Source organism: Rhipicephalus sanguineus, chromosome 10 (assembly GCF_013339695.2).
Source record: "Rhipicephalus sanguineus isolate Rsan-2018 chromosome 10, BIME_Rsan_1.4, whole genome shotgun sequence".
NCBI lineage: Eukaryota > Metazoa > Arthropoda > Arachnida > Ixodida > Ixodidae > Rhipicephalus > Rhipicephalus sanguineus.
The window spans coordinates 6,455,745-6,473,184 of record NC_051185.1 but is presented as its reverse complement, the minus strand read 5'-3'; the positions used below and the strand labels follow the sequence as shown (position 1 = coordinate 6,473,184).

General features: G+C 48.3%; 1 protein-coding gene across 2 annotated transcripts in view; it reads left to right on the top strand.

Moving 5' to 3' along the window:
• LOC119406905 (uncharacterized) overlaps window positions 1–11,365 on the top strand; it is a 142,277-nt gene extending 130,912 nt beyond the window's left edge. The window contains exons 4-5 of one of the 2 annotated variants that reach the window (XM_037673679.2): window positions 1,347–1,659; window positions 4,318–11,365. In XM_037673679.2, coding sequence (XP_037529607.1) covers window positions 1,347–1,659; window positions 4,318–4,416 — 412 coding nt within the window. In that variant the 3' untranslated portion in view covers window positions 4,417–11,365. The remainder of the gene's footprint in view (window positions 1–1,346; window positions 1,660–4,317) is intronic. The other variant, XM_037673681.2, reaches the window with a different exon arrangement.
• Window positions 11,366–17,440: the final 6,075 nt, after the last annotated feature.

Here is a 17,440-nt window from a genome sequence, read left to right as displayed (position 1 = left end):
TTCGCCTAGTTCAGCGGTCCGTTGCCGCGAAAGTTTATTCTACGCAAGGGGACGTTATACGGCGAGACGTCGGCCTCGCGAGAGAGCGGTAATTTGCTGTCTCGGCATGCGTGGCTCGCCTACTTTCTCGAAAAGAAAACCACCGGCTGTGCACCGACCACTGCTGACCGGCGTGCCACGAATATCGAGCACGATATAATGTAACACGCAACGCCGCACCAATCGGCCTGCGAAGTCTTTGTAATTGAGCTTGCTGGTGCGCGTGCATGGAGGGAAGAGGGAGGAGCGCTTTGCGGAAAGTTGTAAAAGGGGTCGAAAAAAAAAATTGGACAGCGTGCTACACTCTCTGTAACACTTGAAGGCGAAAGGCTGCCGCACACTTGGTAATGTAGCAAGTTATACAATTAGTTAGGCACCGTCCTTCTAGCGAGACATTGCAAGCCGCAGTGTGGGAGACACGCATTAAATGACCTCGAATTGCGTTGTTCCTAACCGAGGCAGCATACAGACGGAGACACACGCAAATTCTACCTTAAACACATTCTTGACAAGATACGATGAAAGCAGCACAACTTACCATGTATTGAAATGCATGCAAATAAGTATATGAAATGGAAACAATAACCCAATGCACTCAGATGACGCGACAGATTTGTTTTATTTCATTGACAATTTGTTTCTTAAATGTTCTAATATCGGTAGTCTCCCTAGCGTAATTCAGGCAGTATCGCAAAGAGTCACACGGACGGCGCAAGACGGTACACAGCGCCAACAACTCGGTGTTTATTGCACGTGACCGCATATATATATATATATATATATATATATATATATATATATATATATATATATATATATATATATATATATATACATATATATATATATATCCAACAACGCGCAAACGAAAAAAGCGGGAGGAAGCACATAAATCAATCGACCCAGCAAAATCAAACAGGCGGCTGACGCGACAAAAATAGCATTTCCTTCTCTGATAAACATTGATGGGCAACTTACAGCTTCTATATTTTTTATCTCTACCGCTTCAACAATTTCCCTCGTGAGCTGGTCAGAATTTCTGGCCAGCTGATGCGCGCGGTTTAACAGGGGCTTGCAACCGCAACGTGCAGAATACGCGATAGCCCATCAGTCTGTCCTTTTGCATTCCCTATAGCGTATACGATTATTAGGGCCTCTTTTCCCCTCCATCCCATCCGTTCCCTGTAGAGTAGTAACAAGTTAGCGAACATACTCTGGCTAATCATTTTGCATTTGAGTAAAGAGCTTTCGTGCCCACTTTCTCGGCTAACGATTGCCTTAGGTAAACTTGCGTATTGTGTTCGCAGCACGGACAGTGGCCTGGACAACCCCTTTCGTCCCGATGGTGAACTGAGCCGGGAGGCGGACACCATCGTGAGCCTGATCAAGGAGGGCAAGCCCATTACGCCGGTCAAGGGTGAGCCGGACGGATTCTTCACCTCCCAGCTGGACGGCTCTGTCACCCACTCGTCGCCGCAGCAGCAGAACCAGCAGCAGCAGGCCAACGGCGAGTCCAAGATCTCGCCCGCCAAGGCGCCAGCGCCCGTGGCAGCCGACAGGCCCGGAACCAACGGGTCCGCCGCGCCGCCCGGGGTCAAGAAGGGCGTCGTCGAGGTACGTGTACGTGCAACTCACTTTGATCTCTTTATATATGCACACCACGGTTTGTAAGGTGTTATGGACATCTTAGTCGAAACCAAGAAGAAATAGGCAGGGCATGTAGGGCGTAGGCAAGATAACCGCTGGTCATTAAGAGTAACTGACCGGATTCCAAGAGAAGGCAAACGCGCGAGGCGGAGACAGAAAGTTAGGTGGGCAGATGAGATTAAGAAGTTTGCGGGTATAGCGTGGCCTCAGCGAGCACATGACCGGGTTATTGGCGGAACATGGGAGAGGCCTTTGCCACGCAGTGGGCGCAGTCAGGCCGATGATGATGATGTGGTTTTTAAATAGTAAACGCACGTGCGTCAAAGTCGCCGCGGTGGCCCAGTGGTTACGGTGCTCGGCTACTGGTCCGAAAGACGCGGGTTCGATCCCGGCCGGGGCGGTCGCATTTCGATGGAGGTGAAATGCGAGATGCCCGTGTACTGTGCGATGTCAGTGCACGTCAAAGAACCCCAGGTGGACGAAGTTATCCGGAGCCCTCCACTACGGCGTCTCTCAGAGCCCGAGTCGCCTTGGGACGTTAATGAATCCGAGGAAGCCTTCTTTGGCTTCATTGTCTGACGGTATCATTAGGGAGTGTCTAACAAAAAAAACGAGCCCTTGATCCATCCCCCTTCTTTGGAACGTTAAACCGCATAAGCTAACCAACTGCAGATTTAGCTCCTGACAGATGCATATTATATACATTGTGCGGGAGGTTTTCTGTGCATGTGCGCCATGCGTCACACCACACAGAGCTAACCTAACTCGAGAAAGCGCATTCCGCACGCGAGCAAAACGCTGCCAAAAGAAAGAAAGAAAGAAAGCTACTTCGGCGCTTTCTACATAAACGGTGCTCGAACCTGTTTTTGCGTGAACTAGATCTTATCGCTGCTGATGACTCGGTTGGGGGGGAAACACGCGTAGTGCTCGTCCTGCAACGAAAGCGGCTTCTGCTTCTGCCCGGGTGCATTGGAGAGCGGCACGAGACCGTTGTTCATACATTGTTTATCTAAAGAGAGCGCTGCTGTCAGCTTCGGTGCAGCTACAGGCCTCGGCGAGTGCCTTCTTGTCCAGTTTCGTTATGCGTTCTTGTGTCTGTAGGATAAGTAGGGGCGCCTCATACCGCACTCGCGAAGTATTCAAGCTTTAACGTCGGCTAGAAGGTATACAGTCAACCACGTTTAACTTCGGCTTCCACCGCTGCGATCTAGAAAAAGGTTCGAGGTTGTGAGCAGCAAGCTGTATCTCAGACTTTAGAAGAATGGTTTAGGTGAATGCCCCAGAAGAGCAATTGACGACAGTACGTTCTGTAGCTATACATGGGTAATCTTTATTGTTTTTTCTTTTGGCAGTGAGAGCGTTGTACGCAGCTGCTTTCGCCTAAAAGCGAGGCGGTGCACTCCGCTCCCGACCTGCTCCACTTTCAGCACTAGTCATAGTTTTATAGAAAGTTCGACCCCGCACGTTTCTCGGATCCCCTCTCGACTACATCAGATTACGACGTTCTGGTTTTATCCGTTGACACGAGCCTGAAATTAGCTGCCGCACTCCTAGCTCGCTCGTTTCTATCTTAGTAGGACACTTATGACTTGGAGCTGAAATGGTTGAACGCAGGACTCGAGTCTTCGTTGAGGGCGTTGGCCATCCAGTGACGCTGCATGCCTCGGAAGTTTGCGCGTGCAGATCGAACTGAATGCTGTAAATGGGGCGTTTGGGCAACGTTGGTGGAAGTCACTCACTGTTCATTCGTCATCATCGTCGTCGGGGTAATTTTTTCGTGACGAATATCGCGCCCTCGTGCCACTGAATTTATCGAGCGCCGAGCTACCCGTCTTGTTCACAACTGTAAAATCGGCATATCCTCGGTGGAAGGTTCGTAGTGACCCTACTTGTACTTGAGCCCTCGTCATTTGAAGAGTTTGTCTTCCGAGGCTTCGCTTTCTCAAACGACGACGACCGATGCTCGATTCCTGACCAAAAAAAAATAATTAAATAAATAAAAATAAAACATGCGCTGATCTCGAAGGCAATACAGATAACAGAGCACCTAACCAAATCGGCTGACTTCCAACTACCGCATTCACTGGCATGCTGCCAGCACTGGTTAGCATTGTTGGCTGAATGATTGCTAGTATTGGTTGTCCGCTGTTATGGGTGTGTTCCAATTCTGGCCAGCATCGCAGATGGTCCATGCTGACAGCTTAGAACACAGCATCGAGCCCGAGTCGCCTGAGTAATGGAACGCGTCTGGATGACGTCTGTGCGACGTGACGTCACGGACGTCGACAAGAGAGAGCTAAAAAAACAAAAACAAGCAGAATTTTTATTTCCTGAGCTTGTTTTCGAATATATGAAAAACTGAACGTAGCTTGCATTAAACGTGTAAGACAGCGTCTGCTTGCGGGCAGGCGACCGTACCAGTGAGATTCGAGCATTCCTCTCAGCCGCCATCTTGTCTGGGCAGCAATGTAGCCAGCATCGTATTTGTCTCTCCCACTTTCTGCGCGAAGCCGTCTATTTATGCGTCTACCGCGAGTATTGGAACACAGCCTATGTTAACACCGATACTGTCTTCATTCGGTATTAATCCAATAATCAACCAGTGTTTGTTTCTTTCTCGCCCCTCCGCAGGTGCAACATGGCATCGTGGTGCCGCCCTCGGACTCCTCCACCGTGGAGCAGGTGATGATCAAGAAGAAGCCAAAGTGCAAGTGTTGCGTCATCCAGTAGGCGCCGTCGGGTTGTGGACATTGTGGGCGCCGACTGTTGCTGCTTCGCTCTGTGCCTCTACATGAGTGTCCTCTCTCTCTCTCCTACCCCTCTCGCGCTCTCTTTGGCTTCCTCGAGCTTTCTCTCTCTCTTTTTTTTATTTATTCATCCCGTAGCTGAAGCTGTTGAGCAGCCGATGGACTAGGGCGGCCCCCCCAACCCTGCGGGCCGCGCCGACCAAGCGGGAGGTGGTGATGTCGTCGTCGTCGTCGTCAAAGTGAAAAAATGCGTCGTGTTTTTGCGATCCGAGCGTGCCTTTGACCACCGCCACTGCTCCAAAGTTTGTGCGAGGAGGAGCAAGGGCTGTCCCAGTGAATTTCCAAAACCCACGGTTTTTTTTTTTTTTTTTTTTTGTTCCCGAGCGTTCGATGCCGCAGTCGGCATGCGCGGCTCTGTCAGTCGTATTTCTGGTGGCACATTCTTGCGGGCGCGCATGAGGGCGCGGCCGCACGTTGGCGGACATGTCGCGAACGTCCAAGAATAAGAACAAGAGAGGCGCTTGGCTTTCCCATTTTTTTTTTTTTTTTTAGCGAGGCAAAAAGCGGTGAAACCGTTAAGTCCTGAATGGAAGTCCTGAGCTTGTCGTTCTTGACGCGGGTTCGCCCGCGCGTCGTCGCGTGGACAGTCCTGGGCGGAAGCCGAGACCCGTGGTCTTGGCGTGAGTGTGACGTGGACATCTTAAGGTGCTCCCTCAGGCCTGTCTTTTATTCCTTCTATATTTTTTTTTCGATCGCCGATTAATGCAGTCCCACGAGACTTGGGCTCGCACCTTGAGACGTCGTTGTGTTAAATGCGAAATCGTGACAGTGGCGGCTTTTCACGGAACTCGACACGTACGCGATGCCTCCTCCATCTTCAGGGACGTCGCCGCGTCCTCAAGGTTATCGTAAGGGCGAAGAAGTCAACAACTACTTCGCGATGAATACGCGTGTAGTACAAGGTGGGTACGTCTTTGGCAGCTTATACAAGTGCGAGTCTTGCACGGTCGTTAATCATTTCCCACACGACGGGAAGAAAGAGGAAGCCGTGGTTTTTCGTCGTCCGAGTGGCCCTCGCCGTTCAGGGGGACCAGGCCTCGATCCGGGCTACGAGTTTTCGCGCGTGGCCGTCGACGTGGGGGAAGAGACCTTTCGTAACCAATCGGCGTCGTAGACGAGACACGGTGATAGGAGAGGGCAGCAGATCTCCCCGTCCCCGACGCGGACGGTGAAACTGTGTCTCGTAGTTCTGCGAGGCACGGCCCGCGCTGGCTCAACACCTTGTTTTCGTCGGCGGAGAGGACGCAGGCCAGGCCACCACTGCCGTGTGATATATGCGGTTCTCCCGCCCGCCCCACTCCCGTATATCCCGACGCGAACTTGGAGAGACGAGGGCAGCCGCGACGTGCGTTTATTGGGCGCGTTCGTCGGAAGCGACATGCGCGCGAAGTGTACGTATGTATTACCTTTTATTTTAGAGACTTGAGAGGGCCGTGTGTTGCCAACTAAAGTCGCTGGACACTGGAAAGTCGAGGGGAGTCCCCTTCCGACAGCGGAGGAACGTCGCAGTGGGTACCGCACAGGCAGCGGTAGGCGCCAGAGGCGAGCGTCTTCGAGGTATCAAAGAGCCCCTAAATCAACCAGAGGTCGAAATTTAGTTTTGGTGTTGCAGTTGTGCACGAGTCTGCAACACGCAGCCGCGAGAATTGCGGTATCGTAATAACGGAGTTACACGCGTTTTAATGATCCAAAAGCGGCTCCCGCTCGTTTCGCTCTTTCCTTCGCTAAGCTCCGTTCGTCGGCTCTTCGCTCCTCCTGGCCGAGTGCTCCTCCTCACCGTGCGAGGAGGAAGAGCGGCGAGGGCGAGCACGCGTATCTGCGAGCAGGCAAACAGGTTCTTTTTGTGGATCACATGACCAGGCGCGAATGGTGACGTCACAGCCAACGCTGCGGGTCACCGAAAGTCCCGAAGAGGACAAGGGATTGTTTCTTGGAATTTGTGCCGCGCCCGCGGCTCGTAGCGCTACCACGTTTGACATTGTTCATTGTGAGGGCATTCTGAAATCGTTGAGCACGTTTACTTGAAATGTTAAAAACATGGTGGTTTAGGGGCCCTTTAAGCGCTGGATGGCTTCCCGTTTATGTAGTGTAGAACAACGCGCACCATCGACGACGGGTGAAGACTACTTTGCCTGAGCTTTCGCCCTACCTTCCGAAGCAGAGTGCTCTTTTCTGGCCCGAAAAAAAAAAAAAAAAAAAAAAAAAGGCGCTCCAGAACTGCGCTTCGGAGTGCAGCAGCTGCGATTGTCACTCGCGTCCTGAGGTGACAACGGCACCCCGAAACTGAGGCAGGCGCGCATGGCAAAGACGCCAGGGCAGCTTTTCGTTGTTTGCTGAGCAGGCGCTGTCGTCGGTATCGAAGACCCTCTCGCAGCTCGTCGACTTGTTAGGATTAGCGTCGGCCTAGCAAATTGCACTCCCGCCGCCGCCACGCCTTGTCTCGAGCGCAGTTCCCCGAAATCTATATATGTATGTGTACTGCCGGTGTACCACATGTGTTGCCTGGCGAAAACCATGCGCTACTTTCCAGTGCCTAGCGACTTTACTGCCAACTGACCCTTCCTCGCGCAATCGCCGTTTAGCGCGTATATATACGACGTGAAGAAGAAACACACACAGACACACATACACAGTTAATATATTTTGTCCTGCTTTGCGTGTTACCGTAGGTGTAAATAAAGGCAGCTGCACACATTATGTCGGGCACCATCCCCTCCTACTCACTCTCTCCCGTGTTTTTTTTTTTTATTATTGATTTTCTGCTTCCTCCATCTCGAGCCCTCGTGCATATCGCACGTGAAACATCAGAAGTGAATGGCTACACCAGCGGACAGACGCGCGCCGAGTCGCGACAGAGTTCAGTAGGCGAACATCCCGTATGCACCTTTACAGAAGCTCTTTCGTGTGCGTTCACTTACTCTCTGCGCATTCTGTTATAAGGAAAACGATGCGACCTCTGTGACTAAGGCATGCCTTCACAGCAGTATTCAATACAACATGCGCCACCTAGTACAGAGTGGCCGGAATTCGGAATTGGCACTGACTATAGTAAGCAAAGAGGCTGGTATTGCTGCTTGGCCACGTGAATCAATAGACCGCTCTCACTGGTCTCCAGGCAGCGCGCTACACGCAGGAAAATGCCGCACGCCTGTTGTCACGGCGCTCGTTTTAATGCTGCGCGGGCGCTTCGTGCTGCGCGTTTTGTTCGCTAATGTAGCCGTGGCTGTAATATTTTACAGGCTCCGCGGCCACCATACATGCGCGGTGGCAGAGTGTACAAAGGCTTCTCTCCTTCCCCACTTCCTCCTGTAGGTTCCATTATTGCAAATGTCTATACAACGTCTTTGATGCCCTCCTTTATTTTGTCCTTTCGTTCTATTTCCCCGTTGGCTGTTTTTAGTCGCACCTTTGAAAAAGCAGTTGTTTTCGTCGAGATGGCCCGTCGTAGGACGCCGCACATGGGCGCGCCTCTGACGTATACGGCTACGCAGTCACATCGATCCCGGTTTATGTGTGTACAGAGGATTTTAATTTCAAGCTCTCGGCGTGTAACCTTCTTTCTTTTTCTTTTTTTTTTTTCGCCGTTTGCTCGCAGAGATATAGATTTTTATTTTCGGTTTATACCTCGCCCACGTGATTTTAATGTCGCAGATTTATTTCTTTAACTTATTTAACGCCGCCTGGCATTAGAGCCAATCGACAAACGAGTTTGGCGTACGGAGAAGCGCGCCCGCTGGGCCTTTATTGTGCGCAACGAGCGTTTACAGCCCAGTGCGTTAGAAACGGTGGCACTCGCCGAGACAGTCGAAAAGGACACCGCGATTTGTTTTTGCTTGTTTTTCTGTGACAACAACTGAACATGTTTTTGTACTTTTAGGCGTATACTGCTCTCATTTGCGAAAGAGATTCAGCGGCAGAAATAGTGGAACGCGTCGTCACGAGGCAAAAGGGTTGTGGAGACAGCGACTCTTGTTTCAAGTACGACCTCTCGTCGTGACGTTTTCAATTTTTCTTTTTTTTTTTTCGTGGCAAGAAATCGTGCTTAGGATTTTCCTCGTACTTTGGAACGTCCCCTGTCCTATCATTTTCACGCTGGTGCCGAACACAATATGGCCTCCACGTTCACTAGCTGCGAAGTGTGACGTCACGAGCACGCGGCGACATTTGGATCACGATATGGCTGTGGCCAAGTGAAGCCGGCGTCCACGATAGGAGTAATTAGGACGATTTGCTGTGGCGTCTACTCGGTTAAAATATAGGAATGCATTGGGGCAACATTTTTTTTTTAAGTACGTTTTCCGCCTTAAATTACGGCTCAATGTAATCGATAGCTAGAAATTTCTGATTTTGTTTGTTTCTGTAGGATGAATCGTCAGCCGTTGTATCTGGCAAATGCGTTCGTTGCTTTGATTGGTCAGCGTCTGTTCGAAGCGCTTCTTTGAATTGACTGCGTTGCGAACACCGGCTTTGGTCCAGTCGATCGCGCCTTTAGCATTACACCTTTGAAACACCGCCTCGCTAGGCCTTCTTAATCTAAAAACGCAATTTGTCTCCGGACGAGCCCCACCCGCGGGCGCTCACTAAAAAGTCGCGTCAGTCGAGCCCGTCGTACGCCTCTCGCGATATGTGAACTCCATGCGGTGTCAAGTCGCATGCGTTTCGACGTGGCTAGGCTTCCGCCACCGCTCGTACAAGTAAGAAATGATCTTTAAGAAGGCCTGCAGATCCTTATCGGTTGCTTTTGCCGAAGGCAGCACGCAGTCTTTAAGCTAAAATCGGCTATAAGGCGAGCGCTGCACTCTAAGCCAAATGGGAGTATTTGGGGCGTCTTACTGCCTCACAAAAGCGAGTGAAAGCATGGCCGTGCATGTATATGATGCTAATGAAAATAAATTAAGTGAGTTAATTGGTGAACCTTGGACGTCGATATAAAGTGCACAGTAAAATAGCCACACCGGGTGGCTTTCGCCTTCGAGACATCTTAGGCGAATGCATAGAGGACATCGTTTAAGCTTGTGAAGGAGCATATATGCATCCTATTTATACGACATCAATGTGAGACAAATTACGCCACTAAGTGTGAAATTTGATTTAATTTGATACGCCTATGATCGTACTTGCAGAAGCTGCAGCTCTTCATTGTCACACAAAGTCGTTAGCGAATACAGCCGGCAGATGCAGCGCATGATCAAGGGCAGCCTCGTGTTCAAGATCGTGTTCGCCTCTGTGTAGCAGCCTGATGACAACTCTGTGCCGTGTTTTCCACTGGTGTCTTTGGTGTTACCGCGACCCGCTTGTATACGGTGACGTGTTCGCTTCATAGCCGAACGTACCGAAGGCGTTTTTTTTTTTTTTTTCTGTCATCGTGTCTGTGTGGTTGAGTGTGTGGCCGCGAGTGTCGAAAGAGCACGCAACCTTCTTGCGTATAGGTACGAGATGGACTCGTCAAAGTGTGAGAACACGCGTGTCGGTTTTTGCACGTGCAGACTTGTCGGTTTATGACATGGTGTGACACAAGTAGTGGATTGTGACGTCAGTGATTTGTATGCACAGCGTAGCAAACGACGGGGACTTGTAGATGAATGTGTGTATTGACGAGGGCTGTGCCCGTTTCACACGTTGACAATGCTTTTTCAGCGGCACTTGGTTTGTTCTGTCAGCTTGACGCAGCTTTCCAGTAATTTTTTTTTTTATGGGGAAGAAGGCGAAGTGTGTGGAACATAATCTAGTGGGGTCGTTTCCTGTGCATGGTGATCATTCAGCGAAATAGTTAGATGCAGCGTCTTCCCAAACAAGCGGAGCCACGCGGACACGACTAGCGTCAACATTGACAGGTCTATATGTGCGATTGTGTAATATACGCACTGTCCAGGAGCCCTGCAGACGAAGGCAAACACCGCCTTTCAAAATTTTATGTCGCCATTAGTCCTGTGACACGGCACATCGAACATCCACGCTCCCGACAGCTTCGTTTCTTCGGCAAACGCTGCATGCACCTTTATCGCTGGTTCCTCGTTTTCCGGTAATCAAAGAGTCGTTGCAATCGGTCGTTACTGCACGCCATTGGAATCAGTGGCACCAAATGGAATTCAGTGGCGTTCAGCCAGTCCAACACTGCAAAGCCGTGACAATTAAAGAGCTGAAAGCGCCATGTTCGCTGAACAATCATCGTAAGCGATTGTTCCAAGAATTTCCACCCCGATTGGATAATCGTTAAGTCTCGCCACATATCTACCACCACGTTGAATAGACGTTTGTTGTTGAATCCTTTCACCGGCCTCGGTAATGCCCGCTGCTCTTATCTGTGAGGTCCTACGGTAAAGCCTCGTTATGACGAAAACCGCGACATAACGTTTTGTCTAAAAGAAAATGCTGCGGTTGACGGCGATGCCGCAGCTGCGTAGGAAACACGCTCATAGCGTAAACTTTGTCATTGCTGTGAACTTTCCTGCGATCGAGGCCTTACCGTGTGACCAGAGTCGTGTCGGTTCAGCCTTACTGTTCGTGCATGGTTCCGTGACATTGATGTGTTTTTTTTTTTTGTTTCTTTAAAATGAGAGGCCGCTCACGTTCCTCTTTCCACTTGTTCTGCCTTGCACGTGCTGTCCTGACGAGCCGTCGCGAGACAGAGGGAGTGGATAGGGAGGCGTGGGCGCCGACTGAACCGTTTGAACAGCGCCGCATGTTGTGTGTGCGCGACCATGTGTGGCGCTGTGGTTGTACCCCGTGCGTTCATCAGCACGCAGTGTATGCCGACGTGGCAGAGAGAGCGCAGTGTTGCGGGTCGACGATGGGCCAGCGATTGTACAAAAAACTTGAGACGGGCCCGTATGTAGGCTGGTCTGAATAAAAATGTGCACCTGCAGATCAAAGCGGCTGGTGGTGTTCCTTCGTTAAATAGCCGTATAATGGCGACTGTCCGTCGCCCGCTCGTTAACACGTGCCTGCTGGACTTACAAGGAAAGACTCGCACTTTGCTCCACATCCAGCGCAAGTGGCGCCGCCTCACGACTGAAATGACCACTGGTCTTCAAAGCTCGCTATAGGATGCTGGTCAAGAAGCACTCCTTCTTTCCAGCGTCTTTGAGCAAACTGTAAATACGCACGTGACCAGTTCTCGGGAATTATCGATTAGCTTTATATTATACCAGTGTCACACGCTGCCATTCTGCTGATCGCTATTAAGCCGAATGGGATCAAATTTCTGAACAGTTAACGGCTTCCATCTGCAGCTTGCGTAAGGTAGCCAATCATGATCAAGATATTCGATCCGGACCAGGTCCTATCGTGATCACAAGTGACCGTGTGACATCGGTATGAAAGACTGTAACTTTTCCGTCAACATTCAGAGTCGGAAAGTACGCCCGACCGAGGACATTGCGTCTCGCTGGAGATGCAGGCCTCAAGCGGTATACATTACTGTGTTTGCGTGACAATCCAAAAAAAAAAAAAGAGGCAGAAGTTCAATGGAGGATGGAAGCTTAAAGAGATGAGAATTTGTGAACACGGGATGTCGCTGGCGCCGACGTTTCGACAAGCGGACGTGTCTCCAAGACTGTCTTCAAGGCTGCAGTTGCAGCCTTGAAGTCAGATCCGCTTGTCGAAACGCCGGCTCCAGCGACATCCCGCGTTCGCGAATTCTCATGTGTTTGCGTGGTGTAACATAAGGGAGTTATTGAGGAGGACGTTGGGGAGTGGCGCTGAGCCCTAGCGATTCAGACGTCATCATGACGACACCCAGTAAGCTGTCATAGCCACGGCGTAGAAACATAGGGCAATTCATGTAACGGGTTGATCAGCACAGATCGATCCGGTGTCTTCTAGTGGACGCCGCACATGCTAGATGACGAAAATAAACATCGGGAATTAATTTCTTAACTTTATGGAACACCGATGACATAAGCGGAAACACTATCGCTGTTACGTCGATTCATCTTGTTTTATCAAGCGAGGAATGTAACATTAGAACTCTCATGTTAGATTTTCCTCTTGATAAACTAATGTAAGTACGAATCCCAGGTGAAAATGTGTAAATGGGAATCGAACTGCTTTCAACTGGTGTTAACTGGGATCAAATGGTCCCATTTGCGGGCCAACTGGCCCCAGTTGGAAACCAACTGGTCCCAGTTGATTCCAGTTGCAACTGGTTCCAGTTAGCAGCTGGTCCCAGTTACAACTCAACTGGTTCCAGTTGATTCCAATTGCAACTGGTTCCAGTTAGCAGCTGGTCCCAGTTATAACTCAACTGGCCACCAACGGGAACCATGGCCAGTTGAACTGGAGGCAGCTGGTCCCAGTTGGAAACCATATCCAGTTATATTGGAAGCAAATGGTCCCAATTGTGCGCTAACACGAAGTGCGACCAGTTTTCTGGTTGTACGATTCTTCACAGTGAACGAAAAAAAAAAATTGAACTCGAATGTATACGACGTAGCATTGCTGGACTTGAGCGAATGGGTTTTATCCAAGAGTTTTTTGTGTCATACTCACAGAAGGGTACCTGATCACTGGCCTAGTATTGTAAGGGGCCGTTATGAACACAAATGATAGGACGATGAGAGAATAAGAAAATAGCGTCTCATGGTTTGCAAATGAATTATCTTTTCTTGTTTAGACGTCGTCCTCCTCTTCGCGTTGTTTTAACCGCATTACAATAATATAAACAGTCTTAGCTGACCTGATATGTATTTTTTAAAATCGTGTATTATCGTCGATTATTCCGTTGCGCAAATGCGCAACACAGTGCACTCAAACGTACGCTTGCTTTAGCATCAATACTGCTGTCATCAGCTGTTGTCAATATTTTTACGTCCATCGCGGATACCCGCAGGCGAAGCGGGCCCGATTGACGTCGGGGTGTTAATATTGCCGTTGTCTCACTGAGAGCATGTCTGCTCGATTGGCTTGTGTGCGATTACTTCCGTACGTACGACAAAGAAAAATCGAACAGAGCCGAGAGCTACCACTTGCGAGACTGCCGCCGACATGCTGCTACGATGCTGCCGACACAAACGCACGCCACACTCTCTCTGCTCTCTCCCCAACTGCCTCGACAGCCGTCACATCAGTTTCGTATCTCATACGCGCGCTCAAACAAATGAAGCAGTAAAGTAATGAAACATAAAGATTACACATAAAATAAACTGAAAAGAATTATTTCATGCCAATTCCGCACTATTTAATGGAAGAAAGAAGCTCGATAATAAAGGCAGAAAATTTAGAAACGCAGCCGTACCAGTTTCGTACACCACATGTGTACGAGGGCTAGCTGCCGAGTGGTGGAAGTGTTCTGTGGTGGTGGGCCGGGGAAGCGGTGCTTAGTTGTCCTGTTTTTCAAAAGGAACGTGCAGTCATGGCGTGCGTAATTTAGATTTTGTCGAATTAGTGTTCGACAGTTTCATCTCTGCAAGTCATATTATGGGTGAACGCCGGACAAGTGTTTTATTCTGTGACAACACGGATATGTGGATCCATTGTGTGCGGAATGCTGTGCAAGCCTGCGCCTTGTCGGCGATGCAGCCGTTTGAAGGTAACTATATATCACTTATGCTTCGAGTGCTAGTTGTTCAATATCCTAGAGAACATCTAGATATAATGCAATGCAAAGTGTTTTGAGTGTTCAGACGATGGAACGCCGCATTGTAAACAAGTTGTTTGCTTAGGGGTTTGTGCGGAGTGCCTGCTTATTTTCTGCCATTTGTTTTGGAGCATCACAGAAAACGAGTGCCGTGCAATAGTATTTTGAAAGGCATGCTAAATAACTGTAAAGTATACTCGTGCAAACTTGTAGCTCCGTCCGCGACTTTTAAAGAAAGCGCAAAGGGGCCCGTATTTTGCATTGCAAATGGATATTCCCGAACCTGTTGCATGTAGGTAGTACATACATTCGAGTGGAAACAAATATGCTTTCGATCGCCTTACTGCCCGTAGTTCTTATGTTTTTGCCGCTGAGGTAAGCTACTTAAAAAAAAAGTCGGATTACATCCGGCATGATCTCTGGAATAGTGTTCGTACTGTGAATTTTTAGAAGGCTGGTCTGCTGTGTATATTAAATTGATATGGCTATTCTGAGACATGCATGTAACATATGTTACCTCTTATTTTGCAGCAACGCTCTCCCATTGGTCACGGGTACGTGAATCTCACGGAAAAAATTCAGGATTGCCGCCAAACACTAAAAAATTTGAGTGCTGTGTAATGTTTGTAAAATAAACATTTGATGGAGTATATCCAAGGTTGTTCTTTTCTTATCTTGCACTGGAGCTCCAGGAATTAAATAGCCACATCAGGTTTAATTTTTAATGGGACCAGCTTCAGACAGTAGTTCCTAATGGGACAACATTTGCAACGGGCAGCTGGCTCTTATTGAGATCTCATGTAAGAGCCACTGGCCCCCGCTGGGACCCACTGCCAACTGGTCCCAATTGCAACTGGAAATAACTGGGACCAGATCAAGTGGTTTATGGCAGGATTCCCAGTGGGGACCAGTTGTCAGTGGGTGCCAACTGGGACCAGGTCAAGTGGTTTATGGTCAAATTCCCAGTTGGGACCAGTTGCCAGTGGGTCCCAACTGGGAATTTGACCATAAACCAGTTGAACTGGTCCCAGTTGGGGCCAGTTGTTTCCAGTTGCAATATTTTCACCTGGGATATGAAAAAAGAAAATGAAAATATTTTTGAGCACCGGTGGTACCGATCAAGGTGCATATTTTGTGCGCTTTCATTTTTAACGTGATTTCCCTCCAACGCAGCCGTAGAACAGACAGTCGCCGCGAGGTACAGTTACAGTGCTCGGCTGCTGTCGTGAAAGACGCGGGTTCGATCCCGGCTACGGCGGTTGCATTTCGATGAAGGCGAAATGCCAGAGGCCCATGTAAGGGAGCCAATGGATTTTAATGCAGCGATTTGAATGCACGTTAAAGAACCACAAGTGGTCGAACTTTCCGGAGCTCTCCTCTACGGCGTGCCTCATATGAAACCGTGGTTTTGGCGCGTAAAACCCCAGATATTATTAGTGCTGCCGGAAGAGATTCGTGTTGGGGAAAATAATGTCATAAGGGCAGAAAGGTAATATGCAGTGGGGAACAGGATCGCTAAGCAATGGTCAGTATATTGCCGTAGTTTTCTACAGGAGCAAGGAAGCATATGGCCCTGCTGCGACGCCTTATATACAAGAATGACGGTCAGTATAACTCGTTGAAACTGAAGTAAAACTTTGTAGGGGACGGAACACAAGTGAAAGAAGTAGACAATAACAGTAGTCAGAAGTAATATACGTCGATTCGTATACTCTTCGTGTTTGTAGCTCCAGGCGACCTTACATCTTTATGATAGTCCTAGCAAGTTTTCCGCGCACTCGTAAATGCGAGGACAGCAAAGCAGTCATCATGTCTCCGGGATATAATGGCGGTAGTTTGCGCATTTAGCGTAATATTATGTTTGTTTGGAAACTAATCATTCGTAAAGTCACAACGACCGTTTGAAAACAAAGACACGTATGTACATACTGTCCATTATTGCCATGCTCACCGAGCCACTTTACTTGACTTCCGTAGACGCTTATCAAGAGCACCGACACATATATATATATATATATATATATATATATATATATATATATATATATATATATATATATATATATATATATATATATATATATATATATATATATATATATATATATATGTCGGAGCTCTTGATAAGCGTCTACGGAAGTCAAGTGGCTCGGTGAGCATGGCAATAATGGACAGTAATGCCTATACGAATATATATATATATATATATATATATATAGCATGTGTGTGTGCCTGCGCTCGTATAGGCATTTTCTCTCTTTTTTTTTTTTTTTCTTGCGATGAGCTAAGTCGGGCTTCGGTCAGCAGAATGACTGCGGCTGCTGCCTTTGTACAGCTTTCCTTTAGCGATTTCGAAGCCTCTTGTACCGCCAAAGAAAAAAAAAAGAAGTTGCGCGCTGGAAAGAGCGAAATAAGAGAAAACTGAACAGAAACGTAGAGATTACGAAAAAGGAAAAACGACTTCGGTTATCATCGTAAGAGGCGTGCGTGCTTCATAAGTAGGGCGAGTAATGGCCACTTGGGGCCATTTTCTTTCACTCGATTACCTTCCTTCACTCTATAATAACCATTCGAGTGGGCGTACCGAGTTCGTTTCTTTCTTTCTTTCTTTCTTTCTTTCTTTCTTTCTTTCTTTCTTTCTTTCTTTCTTTCTTTCTTTCTTTCTTTCTTTCTTTCTTTCTTTCTTTCTTTCTTTCTTTCTTTCTTTCTTTCTTTCTTTCATACATATGCAGCTACAGCTTCGGCCCTTTGTTTTTCCTCTATTACCTGCTTAGCTATCTGCGACTAAACGTCCGTGCGACGAAAATGGAACACTCCCGTAGACGATGCCTTCGAAAGACGACGAGCTCTCGTGGAGAGAAAATTGCAAAGTGGACCCAATTGTGCCCCGTTCAGCTGTGTCAGGCGATGCTCTATATCCTCGCCTCAACGTTTTTTTAGTGCCTTCCATGAAGGTTCTGCACGGCCGAGCGGGCATCGACGTCATTCTCATGAATCGTTCACAACCTCGGCCGTCAAACACTAAAGCGAAACATTAAATTAGTTTACAGACAGATAAGTTATTCTTTCAGAACTCTATTGTAAATAATCTTGCCATCATAGGCTAACTATTAGAATAGGTAACGAACATCAGATTTCATGCGTGAATTTCACGCCGAGACTTCTGCAGGTGAACGCCAGCGTGGCATCACGAATTTCAAGGTCTTTCTGTGTATTTTGGCCATATTGGTTCAGTGAAATTTTCCGAAGCGACTACGTAGGCTCTAGAGTTAGCGTGCATCTTTAAATAGAGTTACATAATGGGCAAGTCAGGATTTACCAGAAAGTGTAACAGGTAGAGTGCATGCATTACGATAAGACACAGACCAAA